We start from the raw sequence: 16,637 nt of genomic DNA on the forward strand, positions 1-16,637 counted from the left end.
TATTCTTATTGACATCATCTGACTAATCCATCATACCAATGAGCTTCTACCTTATGAAGAATCAAAATATGTAAAATTAAAACAGGTGAGGGAAAAATCTCCTACTGATTATTACTTGCCTTTTACTATAACCCTAAAATGCATTGGAATTTCTTAAAAACACATACATACCTGCTATTAAACAATGCTTTGTGGCAACTGGAGACATGTGATGGCTATAGACTGTTCCCTCAAAGTGAAATACATCTGCAGCCTGACAATAAGAAGATAAAATAAATCACAGCAGCGAGTATGTTGTCAGAATGCAAATATCATTAAGTATTTTTTCAAGTAACCACTACAAATAAGACTAACACAAATATCGCTATTTGCATATTAACAATAACTCTCCTGCTTAGAAACCAGATCATGAAAACATCACAAACTAAATGTCTGTTTCCAACACTAGAAAAACTACTCCAGAGCTCAAAGACAACACAAAAGAAAGACCAAGAAAACTGGCTAATCAGAAGCACGAATGGAAATTATTTACAAATTATAAAAAATTTGAAAAGCCACCAAGAAAAAACAGCAAACAAGAATGTTGTAATTTGGAAACAGAAGTCAACAGGAGACACCTAGACTAAATTTAGAAGCCTCTCGTCATTCACAAATACCACATAACTATCTGCAATTCCTCAAAAACAGAACAACCCACCAGACAATATTATTAGCTCTCTTGTGAGTAATAAAAAATAATGAAATATAATATTGACTAATCAGTGCAATTACTTTCAGGAACAATTGCTTTTGTTGTCTTATTCTAAAATATTCTATAAATAAAAAACCCCAAACTTAAAACTAAGTTGTCTGTATTTTCAAATACACCACTTGGTGACAGAACAGGTCAAACAATAACCTTCATATGAACACAGTGTCTTTTAAGCGATGCTTACAGAACCACCTGTAAAAGGAACTGAGCTTTGCATGTAGGAGATCTAGTAACTGCAAACACAACTTCATGTCTCACAAAAAAAAAAAAAAGGTAGTCAAAATTTATTTTTTATTTTGTCCCTAGGATGGGAAAACTCCTATTTTTTTTTTTTAATTCTTTCACTATGCATGAAACAGCATTCAAATAGCATCAGTGTAAATCCATTAATACATGTGTGCTGGAGACAAGATAAATGTAGTCCAGAATTCATAGTTCAACAACTGGATGCAAGGATTAGTGAATCAAAGCAACATTAAATCCTACAGAATCTTTTTACTTTAGTAAAGCTAGTTACATTGGTTAGCATTTTCCCAATGGTTTTTCTCATTCTCCGAGAATTTTTAGAAATGGTGTCTATAGTGCTTATGACAGCAGTACTTTGGACCTAATGATGCTGAACGTCAAGACCAGCCATGCTTCAAAAGCAGTGTTTAGGCCTTGGTTACTAAAAATAATTAGCCCTGCTGTACACTACCATTACAGCCAACAATCCCCAGGAACAAACTTCAGACCACTCCTTGGTAGACAAGGTTACACAACATAAATTCAAACAACTCTATTCTTGTTCACTGCAAAAGCACAAAGGAATTGTTCCAAGGGTTTCAAGCTCTCATACAGTTTAGATATTCACATCTTCAGAAACAGGCAGGTACAAACCAAGGCATACATGAATGCCAGAACCACGGCACCCTCTTCTGCACCCACAGTTCTAGCCATCAGCTCTTTTTCATCCTTCTGGATGCTTGGTCCTGTTGAGCTCTGGGTCAACTGCTGATGTGGAATGAATAATACGTATACAAAGAAGCCTGCAAGCTGTAGAAGTTCTCTCTTACTTGTAAAGTTTGTGTGTCCCATATTTTCAAGGTTTTATCAAATGAGCTCGACGTAAACATGCCAGTGTCATGAGGATACCACTGGACTGTCTCCACACTAAATCTATGTACATCAGGATGGCTCCTGAAATCAAGGGAAAGATTCCAGTGGTTAGCGTTTTTATGATGTTCTTATAATTGTCTTGATATTCAACAACAAGTCAAAAACAGAGTTTAAACACTTTTTCTTTTAATTTGTAATGAAGTTTTCAAGAAGAACTAGGTGTTTTGGTATCTCAGTTCTCAATCAATCAACAATTACTGTGAAGAGCTCTCATTTCAAGAAACTATGGGTTAAGACACTCAATCTGAGGCATAAAAGGCACTAAAGGCTTTTGAAATGTTTAAATTCTAATGTTTAAAGATCTAATGTTTAAAGTACGGGCCTAACACCACAAACCATTCACGCTTGTGGAATCACACTGTCTTAGAAATGTATCCACTGAACAATACAATCACATATACAGGTCAAAAAAAATACATGATTATTAGCTAATAATTACAGCTGCGCAGTCACTGGAAATTCATGTATACTGAAGTGACCAGGTAGCAGTGGACTGAGTTACTGAGCTAATTACTTTCACATTCAGAAATGAAAGAGGAAGAGCAATATGAAACTTTTAACTCAGTTATGCATAGTAACAGAATGCAACATAATTAATAATACATTAACAGTGGTTGGAAGACAGGACATGAGAGCCAATCTTGACAGTTCCAGGACACAACTCAACCAACCAAGCTCTGAACTGACATCAGTAATTAGAAATAAGTCTATATGAATATGGCTTATAGATTTTAGGCATTTACTAAGTTAATAAGGTTCAAAGATGTTAGGCACTTGTAAGGCACATTAAGTAACAAGAAAGGTATTTAAGATAAGCAGGAGAAGGTTAGGAGACAATGTGCTTGCTCCTGGAAGATAAGCTGGTAAGACCAGTGTAGAGTCCAGCTTGAGATGGGTTACTACTGTCTCTGCAGTTTCAAGCCGAAAAACAAAGGGACTGTGCTTGCCCAGAACCTGGGGTCAAGCAGCAGACAGCTTGAGAAAGACTTCTTACTTCATCCCAGGACCCTCAAAAGACCACCAACATATTGAACTACATATGTGCAAGGGACATTTACATATGCTAAGTATTTCCAAAAAGTGCAATGAATATGTATGATCAGTGTGGATATAACCTGTCTGGGAATTGTTCAGGGCCCCTTGGTGAAAACTATTCCCGTGGGAACCAACAGGTCAATAAAAGGTGCCTGCTTCTAAAATTGATTTGGTTTTAGAAGTTTCTTCAACTAGCTGATTTATGGTATCAGAACAATAGAGGTCATTTCACATGCCTGCTAGTCCACTCATACCTGAGCTGAATCCACATGGATCCAGCTTCAGGGACCAAACCCACGCTCCCAGACTCAGAAGCACCATGCTGTTGTTGGTTAACCTTAGACAGCTACGCACGACCACAGCCACTCACTCCCTCCGTCCCTGCAGTGTGATGGGGAAGAGAATCCAAATGGCAAACGCAAGACGAGAAAACTTGTTGGTTGAGATAAAGACATTTCAAAAAGTAAAAAGAAACAAAATAACACAACCCACATAAAAAGGAAAAACAAGTGATGCAAAAGCAATCCCTCACCACAGACAGACTGATGTCCAGCTAGATCCAAGCAATGGCAACCCCTGAAATCCCCCTGGCCCCCAATTTTATTGCTGCACATGATATTGTATGGTATGGAATATCAATATCCTTTTGGTCAATTCAGGTCAGGTGTCCCAGCTGTGGTCCCTCACAGCTTCTTGTGGAGCCCCAGCCTACTCATCACAGGGGCAGAGGGAGGAATGGAAGTGCCCTGATACTATGCAAATTCTGTTCAGCTACAGCTAATACATCAGTGTGTTATGAAGACTGATCACAAATTCAAAACATATTACCATACAAGCTACTTTGAAGAAAATTAACTCCATCCCAGCCAGACGCAGTATATGTGGCTCCAACTGCAGCTAGTGAAGGGCTCACAAGCTTTCTTCACTTCAGCTCTTATCTTTCCCTTGTTTTCTCAAGTGTCCTGGCTTCCAAACCGTAACTATTGCAGGGGTATAATTGTGTAGACACAGATGCAGATCCTCTGTATACATGTGGCACCATACCTAAAGCTAATAAGCCTCCCTGCTTGAGTTGCTAGAAGGCACATAAGCCAGCACTGACAATGCCAAGTGAGAGGTACTGAGCAACTACTGAGCTTAGTTTAATAATTCCTGCACCGCTCATCTCTGAGGCATATGCTGGAGCAGCCTGTTGCTTTGCCATGGTGCTAAAAAACAACTGTTTTGTGCACTTATCCTGCATTGGGGTCAAGCTAAAAATCTTCAATACCTGCAGTACCAGGAAATCAAGCCTGACTCACTGTGAACTTGCTCCTGCAAAGGCATCTGTATGCAATGTTCATAAAAATCTGAGCACAAGGAACTAATTATCCTGGTACAACACATGTAAGTTTGCAACACTGGACTGTGTTCAGCACTGCACTGGAGTACTCAGTTCTGCCATTATCCAGGGGGCTGAGGAATGAATGGAAAAACTTTTGGGTAGCTCTGAAGGAATCACCTCTGATCTGCATAGGCTTAGTAGGAGTCACAAGCCGTTCAGCCTGCTATCAGGTTTTGGGGATATATGTTATTCTCAGTTCATTCTATATGCAGTAGTTTCCCCCATTACTCAGAATATCCTAATCTCTTCTACCAAAGAAAAATGCAGAATTAATTCTATGGATAGTAAGGTCACCACCATTCATTCTTCCTAGACAGGTTTTGAGTAGAGGAGACTACCTCACACACAGCATCAGTTATATATTATCTAGAAGGTGATATTGTTCAGTTACTCTCAAATGGCAGTTTTTGCCACAGGACAGCGTGGACCTTATGAAACCATAAGCGGAACAAGTTCTTGGTTTTTGTAAAAGTTGCCCTAAATTCTAGATAAGAAACACTGGGTAAATGACAGACTATCACCAGCAATTATCTCCTCTAATGTTTTGAACTACTGGACCCTCAGCAGTCCCAGTTTAGTCAATTCAGAAACAGCCTTAAAGGTTTTCTGCCAAATGCCTACCCTTCAAGCAGCTTTGAGAGCAGAATTGTTTGTGCCCTGCAAACCTGCAACACAGGCAAACTTCTGAAGGCACTCAAAGACATGAGCCAGATAGTCACATGGGAAGTATTTCTTACTGGTAATTACAAAATTAATTTATGATGTCAGGAACTCTGCATGAATAATATTCCAATAGCTGAAGCTATATCTGTAGCTATTAGCTACAGTAAGTATTTAAAACATACTAGGAAGCTACAGGAATACTGAGAATAACTAATTGAGGCAAAAAACCTATTATGTTTACTTTAAGTGATAATAAGGCTAAAATTTAGAAAACTGTTTTACACAAAATCAGATTCTACTAGTATGATTTATGCCTCTACTCAACTGATAAGAAATAAAATATGCATCTACACAAATTAATACCTACTCAAGAAAAAAAAAAAACCTACCAACTAACTACACTCATAAACAAAATTTTCAAGTATGAAATACTTCTACTGACCAAACTGAAGTTAACAATGGCATGATTTTAGCACAGATTTGCCAGTTTTTATGTGTCTTCACAGCACGTATTTCTTCAGTTTGCTGTATCTGTTCCAGAATTAATTTTGTTTTTGAAATTTGGGGATATGCTGTTCTTCAGAAAAATATGACACAATTTTGTCAGTAACACATCTGTTTTCATTCAAACATGTTCTTAAGGAGTTTTGTATTACCTCAGAAGCTGCTGGTTAACTTAAAACAGCAATTAGTAAAACTAGATGAAGGGAGAAGGAAAATAAAACCAACAACTTCAAATCTATATTAATTTTTTTTTTTCCAATCAGATGAGCAGGATTATGCAAACATTATTTTCGTTTTGCTTAACACATACAATTATTCAAAGATATATATATCATATATACTTGTGGGATACATGGAATATTTCTACAACAGTGCCCAAATTACTTTTTCATAGTTACTGGCACAGAGTTTGCAAATTTTAACACAAAAAAATAACAAAATTCACAGGTGAAGAACTGTGACCTGGAAGAAGGTTGGAGGTCTTTTTCTCTTGTTGTTGTGTTAAAAAATGAAATTGGAGTACTAAGTCTGACTTTTCTGTGTGGTCTACAGCAACACAAGCTGTTAAGTATATTGTAACTGTTAGACAATCAAGAAAAAACAATTAGCTCCTGCTACTTAGTAAATTGCAGAAATCCTCACAAAGTTTTTGTTTGTTTCTTTGATTGATTTTTTCATAAAGCCAAATACCATAATGAATCATGCTAGCCTTCAATGATTTCTGGCACTATCTCCTACAGTATTTTTATCCTAGAAATAAGAATGCACATCAATTTGTGAGTTTAATGCTAGTCATATAAGAGATACCAATGTGAACTTCTAATAGAATTTTTTAGTACCTACCTTCCCACAGAACAAAGTGCTTTACACGTGTAACTTGGTTTTCTGCTCAGGTTTTCAAGGTCATAAAGCACAATAACACCATCTGACCCACCGGATAACATGCTGAAAGTGTTAATAAAGCACACAAGTTACAACACTCATTATCTCAACATTCTTGATATAACTGACTGTTCAGCAAGAAAATAAACCCATAATACCAAACCACAGTGAAGTTCTCATACACATTTTTACCAAATAAAGTATATACTTACTATCTTCCCTCAACAGGCTCAATATCAAGGGTATTGACACCACTCCCATGTATCCTTTCAACATCTCTATCTTTATTTAATTCCAAACTTAGAACCCTAAAAACAGTAACAACACACACAAAAAAAGAAAAACAGATACATGAACAACAAGAACAGAATTGCAGAATGTTACTATGTAGCTCTGAATAACTCAAACTGCAGTTTAACTCTTCATCAATGCATTTGACCCATTCCTGTTACTTTTTGCAAAACTAGACCTGCAGACATGATACAGGGCTGGAAATAACTCCTGTGAAGCTGGCAGAAAAAAAATATTTTACTCTTTAAGTTGTTTGGAAAGTAAGAGAGAAATAAATAAGTAAAATTAGCTCAAAGAAATACCAAAACTGCATTTGGGAGTCAACATGTGAAACAAAAAGCAGAATGTATTAGACAACACCAATTAAAAGAAACATTAAGAAGCAGTTGTTTTAGCTGCATCATGTACCATCCTTCCAAGCTTCATCTTACTTGGAACTACAGACACCTTGTGGACAGATTAATGTAGTTTAACAAATTACAGTGTTTCTTTTAAAGAAACAATACTGTGTTTTCTGTAACATTAAATAAAAGCCAGATTAACCAACTGATGAAGCCTCCAAGGTAAACTTTTCTGAGCTGCAGTCAGTGTCTTGTACTAGTTATCAGTAGCATGTATCTTTAAAAATGCTAATACTACATAGTAAAAAAAAAAAAGAAATTCTGCTTCCTTAAGCCATACTACCTGATACAAAATCAGCCTTACAAGATGATCAGTACTTTCTACAGCACTATTTTGTAAAAACCACTATCAACAAAAATATAGCTAAGGAGATGACTAAAAAAATGTATGGCAAGAGAGCTCCTACTCAGCTTCAGTGGCAAAAATCTCAATGTGAGACTGCTACAGGCAGAACCCCAACAGCATGTCTGTAGGCTTGCTTCAAAAGTAGGCAAGTCATTTAAACTCTTTTAAAAGATATTAACTATAATTATGCAAGAAGTCACCCAGAACAAGAATTTTGACATTTACAATATATCTAGTTCAAAACTTTCGGACTTGAGACTGAAATCTAGTGAAGAAATATACTGCCTCAGGAAATATTTTAAAACATACGATTTAATCATGTAGTTACAAATACCATCTACTAAAGACAATAGATTATTTCTTTTTAAAGTAAAAAATATAGTTTATGAAGGGAAATTTTAGGCAGACAGTCTTCCAAGTAATGTAAATTCTGCTCACTGTGTTTCCATTGTTAAGACTGAACACTCCATGATTGCTGAAGGCACAGAAAGGATGTAACTGTGTTGCCAAAACGCACACAGAAAGGAGCTTCCTGAACCACCAAAATTCATTTCAGTTTCAAACAGATTCTTTTTACAATGATACAGCCACAAAAGCTGCATCATTGTATGGGTAAATCACCAACATAAATGCTTTGGAGGGACTGAGGTGAGGTTAGCTTTATTGGATATGTCTTGAAATACAGCAGCAAAACTGATTATGTGATAATGAAAAAAATATTATCACATTATAACCTTTAGCAGAAATATTAACAAGCCTTTCTACGCAGCCACCACTTTCCAAGAAAGCTGTTGTGAAGTTAATACAACTCCCTCATCTGATTCTTCTGCAACCTGCCAACAGGCCAAGTTTTGGACAGCGGGAGGGCGAACCGAGGCGGGCACACAAGCAGCACAGAACTCTGGTTCCCTCACGAAGCGGAGCACGGCCGCACGCAAACTGAAGCACCTGGTGAAGCCGCCCGGACGGCAAGGGCAGTAACACTACCCAGCCTACCGGCCCAGCCTCGCTCGGCCCGCCCCAGGTTGCTCATCCACACACACAAACAAATAAAAACAAACACGGGAAACCCCGAGACGAGGCACGGCAGGGAGGGGGGAGCCTCTGCCGGGGAGCCCGGGGGCTCCCAGCTCCCCCACTGCGGCTCCCCGCGCCCGGAGCGCACAGCGGGGCAGCTGCAGGGCAGAGCTCGGCTCTCCGGGCCAGAGCGGCAGCGAGGGCGATCCCGGGCTCCACACCAGGCCGGCCCGGTCTGGGCCTGGAGCGGGCTCCTCGCAGCGCGGGGCCAGGGGCTGCAGCCGCCGCCTCGCCGGCCTACGGTGGCCGCCCCAGGGCCTCCCCGCGCCGCAAGACCCCGCGCTGGGCCCGGCTCCCCACCGGCCCCCGCTACCTCCGGGTGCACTCGGCCCGGCGCAGCCGCACTGGATCGTCGATCCCGGCCTGACGGGCCGAAATGAACCCCAGCATGTCTGCCCCGCTGAGCCACCGGCCGCCGCTCCGCCATCTTAGGCCGGGATTGGCTCGGGACTGCCCGACTGCCACCAATGGTGAGCGGCGTTGCTGGCATGCCGGTGGCCCGTGGGCGGGGTCAGGCACGCGCCGGGGCGCAGGTGCGCGCGGGGCGGGGCGGGGCCGGGGCCGGGCCGGTTGGCGGCGACCTTGTCCGCGGGATGAGCGCGGCCTGGCGGGCCCTGCGCGCGCTGCGCCTGCGGCTCCTCGGGCCCGGCAAGGAGCTGGTGGGTACCGACCAGTTCGGCAACAAGTACTTCCGGGTGCCGCAGCACGAGACCCGCGCAGGTAGGCCGGGCGGGGGCGGGCCGGCGGCAGCTGGAGCCGAGCGCGCGCGGAGCGGCGTCTGCCCGCCGCTGCGGGGACCCCGGCCCGGCGGAGCGCGGTCGGTGCCCGTGTTGCTGCTGCCCGCGGTCAGCCGGGCGGTTTGGCGGCGGCGGCGGCGGCTGTCCGGGGGCGAAGATGGGAGGCTTGCAAGCGGAGGAAGGGTCGCGGCTGCCGGGGGGCGCTGGGTGGGCCCGTTCTGTGCGGCTCGTTTGTTCCTCATGAGGCCGCTGCTCTAGCGCAAGGAAGAACCTGCGGCTGTCATCACCAGACTTCAGAGCGGAGACGTCACTCTGTAGTAGGAAGGCAGCAATAAGCAAACTGACTCTTCTTAATAATTTAGAGCGCTTTTGGATAAGTTTTTAAGTTGTTTCCTGTGCGTATGTTTGCTCACTGCTGAGGAAGAACAGCCTTCTAGGTTACTGCCTGGTGTTCCAGGAGCCTGGATGCTGTTGTAGCATGTCCTCACGTCATTCTTTGCGGATGCTGCTGTTACCCTGCGTATTTATGTGTAATTTATGGAGGGTAGCTCCCCTGGAGGAGTCTGAGTGCACACGGTGCGGTATGTTGCAGTACTGTTTCCTCTGCCCGCTAAGGCTTGTTACTCTGCTGTGCTCCACATGTTTTGTGTGACCACATCAGCCAGAGCACCCCCAGATTTGGAGACTTTCTACCCGAGTACAATGAGAAACAGAAAGTTTGAGGCTGTGCAGTCGCCTAAGTCAGTGCCATTCCTAAAAGGAAGGAAGGGCAGGAAGGGGCACACACCTTCCATTCAGAATCATGTGGTGTCTTCTGGAGGAGTTTTGCCTTAAGAGCTGTTCTCTTGATCTGTTTTGTTGTGCAACTTCACAAATACCTGCCAGTGACTTAAAGCAGGTCTGCTCAAACAAGTGTCCAGGAGCACAATGTGCATGCCCTTTCATCAGCAGCATCTTTTTCCTCTGAGTTAATATCACAGTGTAACATTTCCAGGCTATCTCCATCTTGCTTTCATCTTTTCATCTTCACATTGTTGTGGTTCCTGGTGACTTTGAGGGGTGTACAAAAGGCTGTGTCTTCCAGCATACAGAAAGCAGCAAAAACTACAGTCTGGTTTCTTGTGTGTCACTACTTCAGTGCCATTCCATGTTTACCATTGAAAATGACTTTTTTATCAGAAATGCTCTCAGAGTTTTTCTTGATATTTAAATGATCTAAAGAAACCTAATCCGTTAGCAGAATGAAAGAACTCTGAATGAAGTAGGCAAGACTTCCCCACAGGAAGAAGAAATCAATGGTGATTTTTTTTTCATGAGAGTGTTCAAACATTGAGTTTTATTCTGTTGACTTGGTCTTTATTACATTAATTGATGGAACTCTACTGTTAGAATTGGACACCCTTGACTGTGAGTTGCGGAATGTAACAATCATTAAAGAGGGAGGGCCCTGCCTTGTGCTTGACAAGGGTTTAGAATAGAAATACGTGGAGCCTATGGTGCAAAGAATTAATGTTCATTTCTGTCAGATGTGAGTTGCTCTCTCCTACACTCAGTCCACAGTCCAGGATGCTCTTGGATCCTGGGGCTTTGTCCACATTAGTAAGGAGCAGTAGGAGCAGGTCAGTGGATCCAAGTGGCTGGTGCTGAGTTTTCTCATACCTCCATCACATGTGATTCAGAAAGTTTACTTCAGACTAAATTCAGTCTGTTTCCCAAGATTGAATGTCTACAATACATGTAGTTGGAAGTTCTCAAAAAGGTAAATGCTGCAGGAGTGGCCTTCATATTTCCTTAGCACCTAATAATTTTTGAAATGTTTTGTGAGGATTGCTTCTTAAAAAAATCAAGTTGTGCACACAGAAAATGTTTTGACATCCGAATCAGCACATGGTAAATAGAGGCAGCACAGGATTCACTGCAAAACCACACATGCTCTTAATTGCATCACTGCTGTAGACAGTCTCACAAATATTCTAAGATGTAGGCTGTCCAGGTCAAACTCAAGATGTAGCAACCATTACCTGTTTGTAGTCACAGAAAAGTTGTCTTGCATTCCTGATTTTGACTGTCTCCGAATAACTAGCTTAGTAGAAGAGCTGGTGACTCGAATGTATTTCATTGTGGTGTAGGGAATTATGATAGAGATGAGATAGATAAACAACAGTATTGACTGTCAGGGGCATGCAAAGGTGCTAATTTTAACAAGTGTTTTGCCTTATTTTAAAAAGGCCTAATGATTAATGAAAAAAAAGATAAGCTTGCAGTGTGACGTAGTTCTGCTGGGTGAATATGGTTTGGAGATGAAGGGAAGGAAAATGTGAAACTGGAACTCTTTGAATCTGATGGTCTTAATTCTCTTGAAAGGGAGAAAGTGAATGTTGAAAGTCCCTACACTGTAAGAATAAGAAGTTAGTAGATTCAGTAAAGAAAGTAATTGCTAGAAATAGGAATTAGGAAGAATTTAAGTGTCAAGACAGAGGGGAAAGACCCTGAAAAAGGAACCATTCTACCCACAGGAATACAAAAGAATTCAGAATTAGAGTAATTTTCTCAAAAGATAGGCCTTTACAGATGGTGGGACTGAAGGTACACTGTGTAATGTTTATCAGGGACTTTTATTTTCAAGTAAGAAGAAACTATAATCCCCAAGTCAAGTCAAACCTTCAGCACTATGGTGAGGTTTGCTCATTTGTAAGAAAAGGTAACTGTATTTAATGACATTCTGCAAGTGTTATGTTTAAAAGATTATCTTAAAGGGTTGGTGCTGATTAAATAGTACAACTGCACTGTGCTTGTCATGAGAGGTCCACCTGGATGGAACATGGAAGATGGGAACAGACAGTCAGGTAGTGGTGATTGATGACTCATTTCAGTATCTCAGATGAGTATTTTGCTAAGCAGACTAGGTTTACCAATATAATGCATTTATTTTTCTCGTATAACATGCTCTCAGGGCATTGCCATAGCTTTGCTACGTGGTGAATTGTTCTTGCTGCAGAACGTGGAGTGATACTTAAAATGTTCGTATTTTTTTAATTACAAAACAAATTCCTCACACAATTTATGCATTTATTGGAACAAACTGTATCTTATAGGAAATGGCTTATTCCATTTTCCTTTGAAAATACTTTATAAGGACTCTTAATAACCTGTTTATTAAAAAATGCAGGAAGATAAGAAGCACTAAATATTAAGATCTGGTATATATTTTTTTCTAAAGGCTGATTAATTGGCAGCTTATATTTAAAATTTTTCAATATCGTCATTTGTACTGTCATCTGTTGTAGTGAGTAAGAGTTAAAACGAGCACTCCATGGAATACAAGCATATGCAAGCTTTTATAAGAACAGTAGGTCAACAGCAAAAGGTTAGTTTCTTTAAAAGATGATGTATCAGTGCCAAAACCATGGTTCAAGTTTTAAACTTCCCTTTGGCAAAGCAGCAGACTCAGATTTGACTTGTTTTGGAGTTGTAGCCTACCAGGAGCATCTGGAAGAAGCTCAAAGTATTCTGTATCTGTAGGTTTTTATGTGTTGAATAAACTCTGTGTTCAGGGGTGTATGTGGCCTCAGCCTCTGATAAGAGCTTTGAGCAGGAAACTGCCAAGCTAAACACCTTTCTCAGTATTCTTGTAAATACCATCTGAAACAAAAGTGGCATTACCAAGTCTCAGTTGTAAATTTTGTTGCTAATAACTGAGTGTAAGCACTGACTTCTGTGGAAAACCTTTTGTTCATGTGAAGTGCCTACTTGGGTTCACATAAAAGGCCCATTTCTTGTAGACTCTTTTTCTCCAGAAACCTGAAGTGTGCAAATAAGAAAGAATCTACATGAAGATACTAATTGCTCAATTGCCTGAAACATGTAGGATGTCGGAAATCTTACTGAATCCAGACTTCAATAGAAATAGATAAATTTTAGTGGAAGTTAGAAAAAATTACAATTCTGTTGAGATAAAGGAATTCTCTGGGATTGTAGCTACTTGTTTTCTGTTTTAGATAGTGGCATATTCCCTTTCTGTGCATCAGAAGTGAGGAATGGAATTTCAATTTTTCGCACAGTTTGCTATAAAATAAAATTTTATGTCAAAGACTAGACTGAAACATTCCTGTAATGCTTTGTGGTGAACAGGATAGAGTGGAAGGAACACCACCTTATCTGCACTTCTGAGGTGGAGCTCCGTTTGTCTTTCACTTAGAATATTACTTTTCTCACTAGCAGGAATGAAGTCTGAGGAAGAGGCAGAAGCTGATTCCGATTGTATGAAGCATTCATAAACTGATTATCAGGTGTTGCAGATAATTCTCCAGAAAATTGGTGAACACACACACACACACACACAAGTTTTACAAGCTGGTTTTTCAAGTGTTGGTGGAAAACTAGTAAACTTGTCTTTGTTTACATGTCTAGCTTTAAGATACTTAGGAAACACAGAATTTGAATTTTGGTTAATGAATATGAAACCAAGTTTTAAAAGATTCTGTTATTTCAGATATGGAAATAAGTGTAATGAGAAAGCGTTCCTTTTCACATAGGGAGTTTTTATCCAGATATACACTTGCATCCAGTGATAGCTGGTGGTTACGAGTTTGTTCGGATGGGGGCACCATTGTTTCAGAAACAGTGCATGATTGCAGCTTGCCTAATGTTCCTTTTGGGTGAGACTGCAGAACAGAGAAACCTAGCTCTAAAATAATTGTGTGTTTGTACAAAAATAAAACTTGCATTGCGGACTGACAACTTCTAGGACAATAATTCTGGATTGACAAAATAGGTCCTCAGTCTGGGTGATGTGTTACGCAACAAAGCAATTACACTGCAAAGAGCTCACTGCAGATTATAAAAGCATTAATATTTGAAAAACAGTGTTTAGGTGCAATTACATGTTTTTCCTTCAGCTGCCAAAAGTGAATTGACAACAGGCATGGTATATTAATCTTGCTGACTTGAAAACTTGGAATGGCAGTAAGTAGTCATATGGACAGGAAGTAACTTGCATGTTAACATGGCATGTTGACATGGCCAGGTTTGATCTTCAGTGTGTGTATTGATATTAAAGTGGAATGCTAATCTTGTTGAATTTTACCTACCAGTGTTAAGTTTTACATGCTGTACATTTTTTGCTTTTAATTATTGTGGTTTTGGTTTGAGAACCTGCTTTGACTCTTTCAGTAGAGGTGGGGGGGAGGTGTGATGATTTTGGTTTTTTTGACGTCTGATGGCCAAAAATCAAATAGTAAAAAATATATATTCTCAGCTTCCTTGTGTTAATAGCTTTCTTTTTACTGTATATAGAGAATGGAGCAATAAATTGCTGGCTAGATGTGTGTTTTTAATAGCTGGAAAAATCTTATCTGTTTTTGTAAATCCTGCTGACTTAAACAGCTGCCAGCTGTGGAGTGCAGAATATCAGCCCTTTTGGTAGTTATTGCAATCATGTTTCTTTAGGCATGTCTTTTCTAGGAGTTAAAATAACTTCAGGGTACCTGGGCTGTCTTGTTGAAGTTGCTTGCACTTTGTTTTCTTGCCTGTATCTCCAAAAGTGGTGTGACTCACCACTGCCTTGTGAGTTGTCACAGGTGAGCCTGTTATGGGTTCTCAGTGACAGGAGAAGGACAGCTGCCCCAGAAATAGAGCTTGTGAAACTGTGAGCAGATTTGCCCGTATTTCATCCTTGGAACATAGGAGTTATGAATCTTGCAAACATGATCATTATATCAATCAGGATTGTTTGCCTATCATCATACCTGCTCTATGGCTAAATTCTGTCGCTTTTAGTTTCATTATCCTGAAATACAAGGAGAATTTAACTTATTTTTCTGGTTCAAAATGAGGGAAAAAAATGGTCATTAATATATATAAGTACAGGTCACCTCCTCTATATAAAGCTTTAGGGTTTGAAATTATAGTGGCAAACTAAAGAACAGTAATAGGCTTGAAGTGTGTCTGTTGGTGGTACAGGAAACATTTTCTAGTATGTCTGTGTAATTAATTTGAACTCATTATTTGGATGAATTTGAATTAACAAGTTTATAAATACTGTCCAAATGCTTTGTTAATTGTGATTGTCATATGAAAATTTTCAGTGTGCTTTTGTTGGTACCTTATTTGGTGTATCTTTCTAGAATTGGTTTATTGCAGTAAAATGAGACTAGAAAGACAAAGCACTTAAATAAAAGCGGAGGGCCTACATTATTATTTTTTAAAATAAGATAGAATAGAAGGGTAAAGAGCTGAACAAAAGAGTGCAGTTGAGAAACTGTAGTAAAAGAGAGGTTAAATAAAAGGAACTGAAGAAGGCTGGCATGCTACCCTGTGGGCCACTGTAACCTTTTCAGTTTCTCCTGAAGAACAGACAAGGTGGTAAGGAATTAGGTTTGACTTATGCTTTGTACAATAATATTTTTGTGTTCTTTACAGATCTTTCAAATACCAAATAAAGTTTCTGTCCTAAGAGGCTTGGTAGTTTTAAGGTCAGATGTACAGAGGTAAGAACTTCTTTGCTTTGAGGACAGGGAATAATCAGTTTCATGCTCTGCCTCTGGGTACAGGATTTACACAGAGAGGAGGAACGCTTAAAAATGAGTGTGACAAGGTGAGGAAATGGAAATGATGACATGAGAAGGTAAGATCTTAGCTTCTAGGTATTCATTATTTGTAGCTATGTGCATATGAAACTGAAGGTGTTATCATTTCACCCTTGAAGTGAAGGATGAATTTGGCTAAACTTTTCTGTCTAGGTCATCTCGAGGCACCACCAGGGGGAATTATAGTCTGTATGAAATCTGCTTCTGATCAGGAGAGGCCAAAGAAAGGATGCATTCTGGCAGACTTCTGCAGGTGGTAGTCAGTGCTGTAGAAGTTGATAGGGTCACAAGCTTTGGAACTTATGAAGCATGTGGACTGATTGATGTTTTATACCTGTAAGAGGGATGTTGAACTCAGGGATGGGGAAAAGTTGGTCCATACAACTACAACTGGGAAGTTTGAATGGAAATATATATAGCGCTATGCAGCAGCATGACCCCTGCAATGCCTGGGGAGTACCCTGAAGATTTGAGCCACATCTTATTTTATATCTGGCAGAATTAATGCCCTTGAAAAGGGCTTAAATCCGGTCACCGATATCCAGTCAGAAAGTGAAAATGGATGTCAAGTGAGAATGGCATCTCATCAGCCAAAAATGTTATCGATTGCTACAGTTAATAGAGAGAATGGGAGAGAACAGTTATATAAGGGTCCATTGCTTGCATGTCATCAGTATTTCTACAGGGATGTTGTTTGGAAGCATATTGGAAGAAAATGCCTGTTTGGTAAATACATGCTTCTACATTAGTAGCCTGTATACACTGACCTGAGTCCAATTTCAGAACTTCCTATAATGCAGAATTTCCAAACACCATATTTT

At 40.2% G+C, this 16,637-nt stretch overlaps 2 protein-coding genes across 3 annotated transcripts in view; one reads left to right on the top strand and one right to left on the bottom strand.

Moving 5' to 3' along the window:
* Positions 1-8,980, bottom strand: part of ERCC8 (ERCC excision repair 8, CSA ubiquitin ligase complex subunit) — a 31,900-nt gene extending 22,920 nt beyond the window's left edge. Inside the window, exons 1-5 of the mRNA XM_065045257.1 lie at positions 8,806-8,980; positions 6,590-6,685; positions 6,339-6,440; positions 1,807-1,930; positions 172-253 (exon numbers count right to left, since the gene is read on the bottom strand). Of these exons, the coding sequence (XP_064901329.1) occupies positions 172-253; positions 1,807-1,930; positions 6,339-6,440; positions 6,590-6,685; positions 8,806-8,882 (481 nt within the window). The 5' untranslated portion in view covers positions 8,883-8,980. The remainder of the gene's footprint in view (positions 1-171; positions 254-1,806; positions 1,931-6,338; positions 6,441-6,589; positions 6,686-8,805) is intronic.
* Positions 8,835-16,637, top strand: part of NDUFAF2 (NADH:ubiquinone oxidoreductase complex assembly factor 2) — a 56,027-nt gene continuing 48,224 nt past the window's right edge. The window contains exon 1 of one of the 2 annotated variants that reach the window (XM_065045261.1): positions 8,835-8,962. In XM_065045261.1, the coding sequence (XP_064901333.1) occupies positions 8,869-8,962 (94 nt within the window). In that variant the 5' untranslated portion in view covers positions 8,835-8,868. Of the gene's footprint in view, positions 8,963-9,020; positions 9,213-16,637 lie in introns of those variants that run through there. The other variant, XM_065045260.1, reaches the window with a different exon arrangement.

The sequence above is a fragment of the Columba livia genome, chromosome Z (assembly GCF_036013475.1).
Source record: "Columba livia isolate bColLiv1 breed racing homer chromosome Z, bColLiv1.pat.W.v2, whole genome shotgun sequence".
NCBI classification, from domain to species: domain Eukaryota; kingdom Metazoa; phylum Chordata; class Aves; order Columbiformes; family Columbidae; genus Columba; species Columba livia.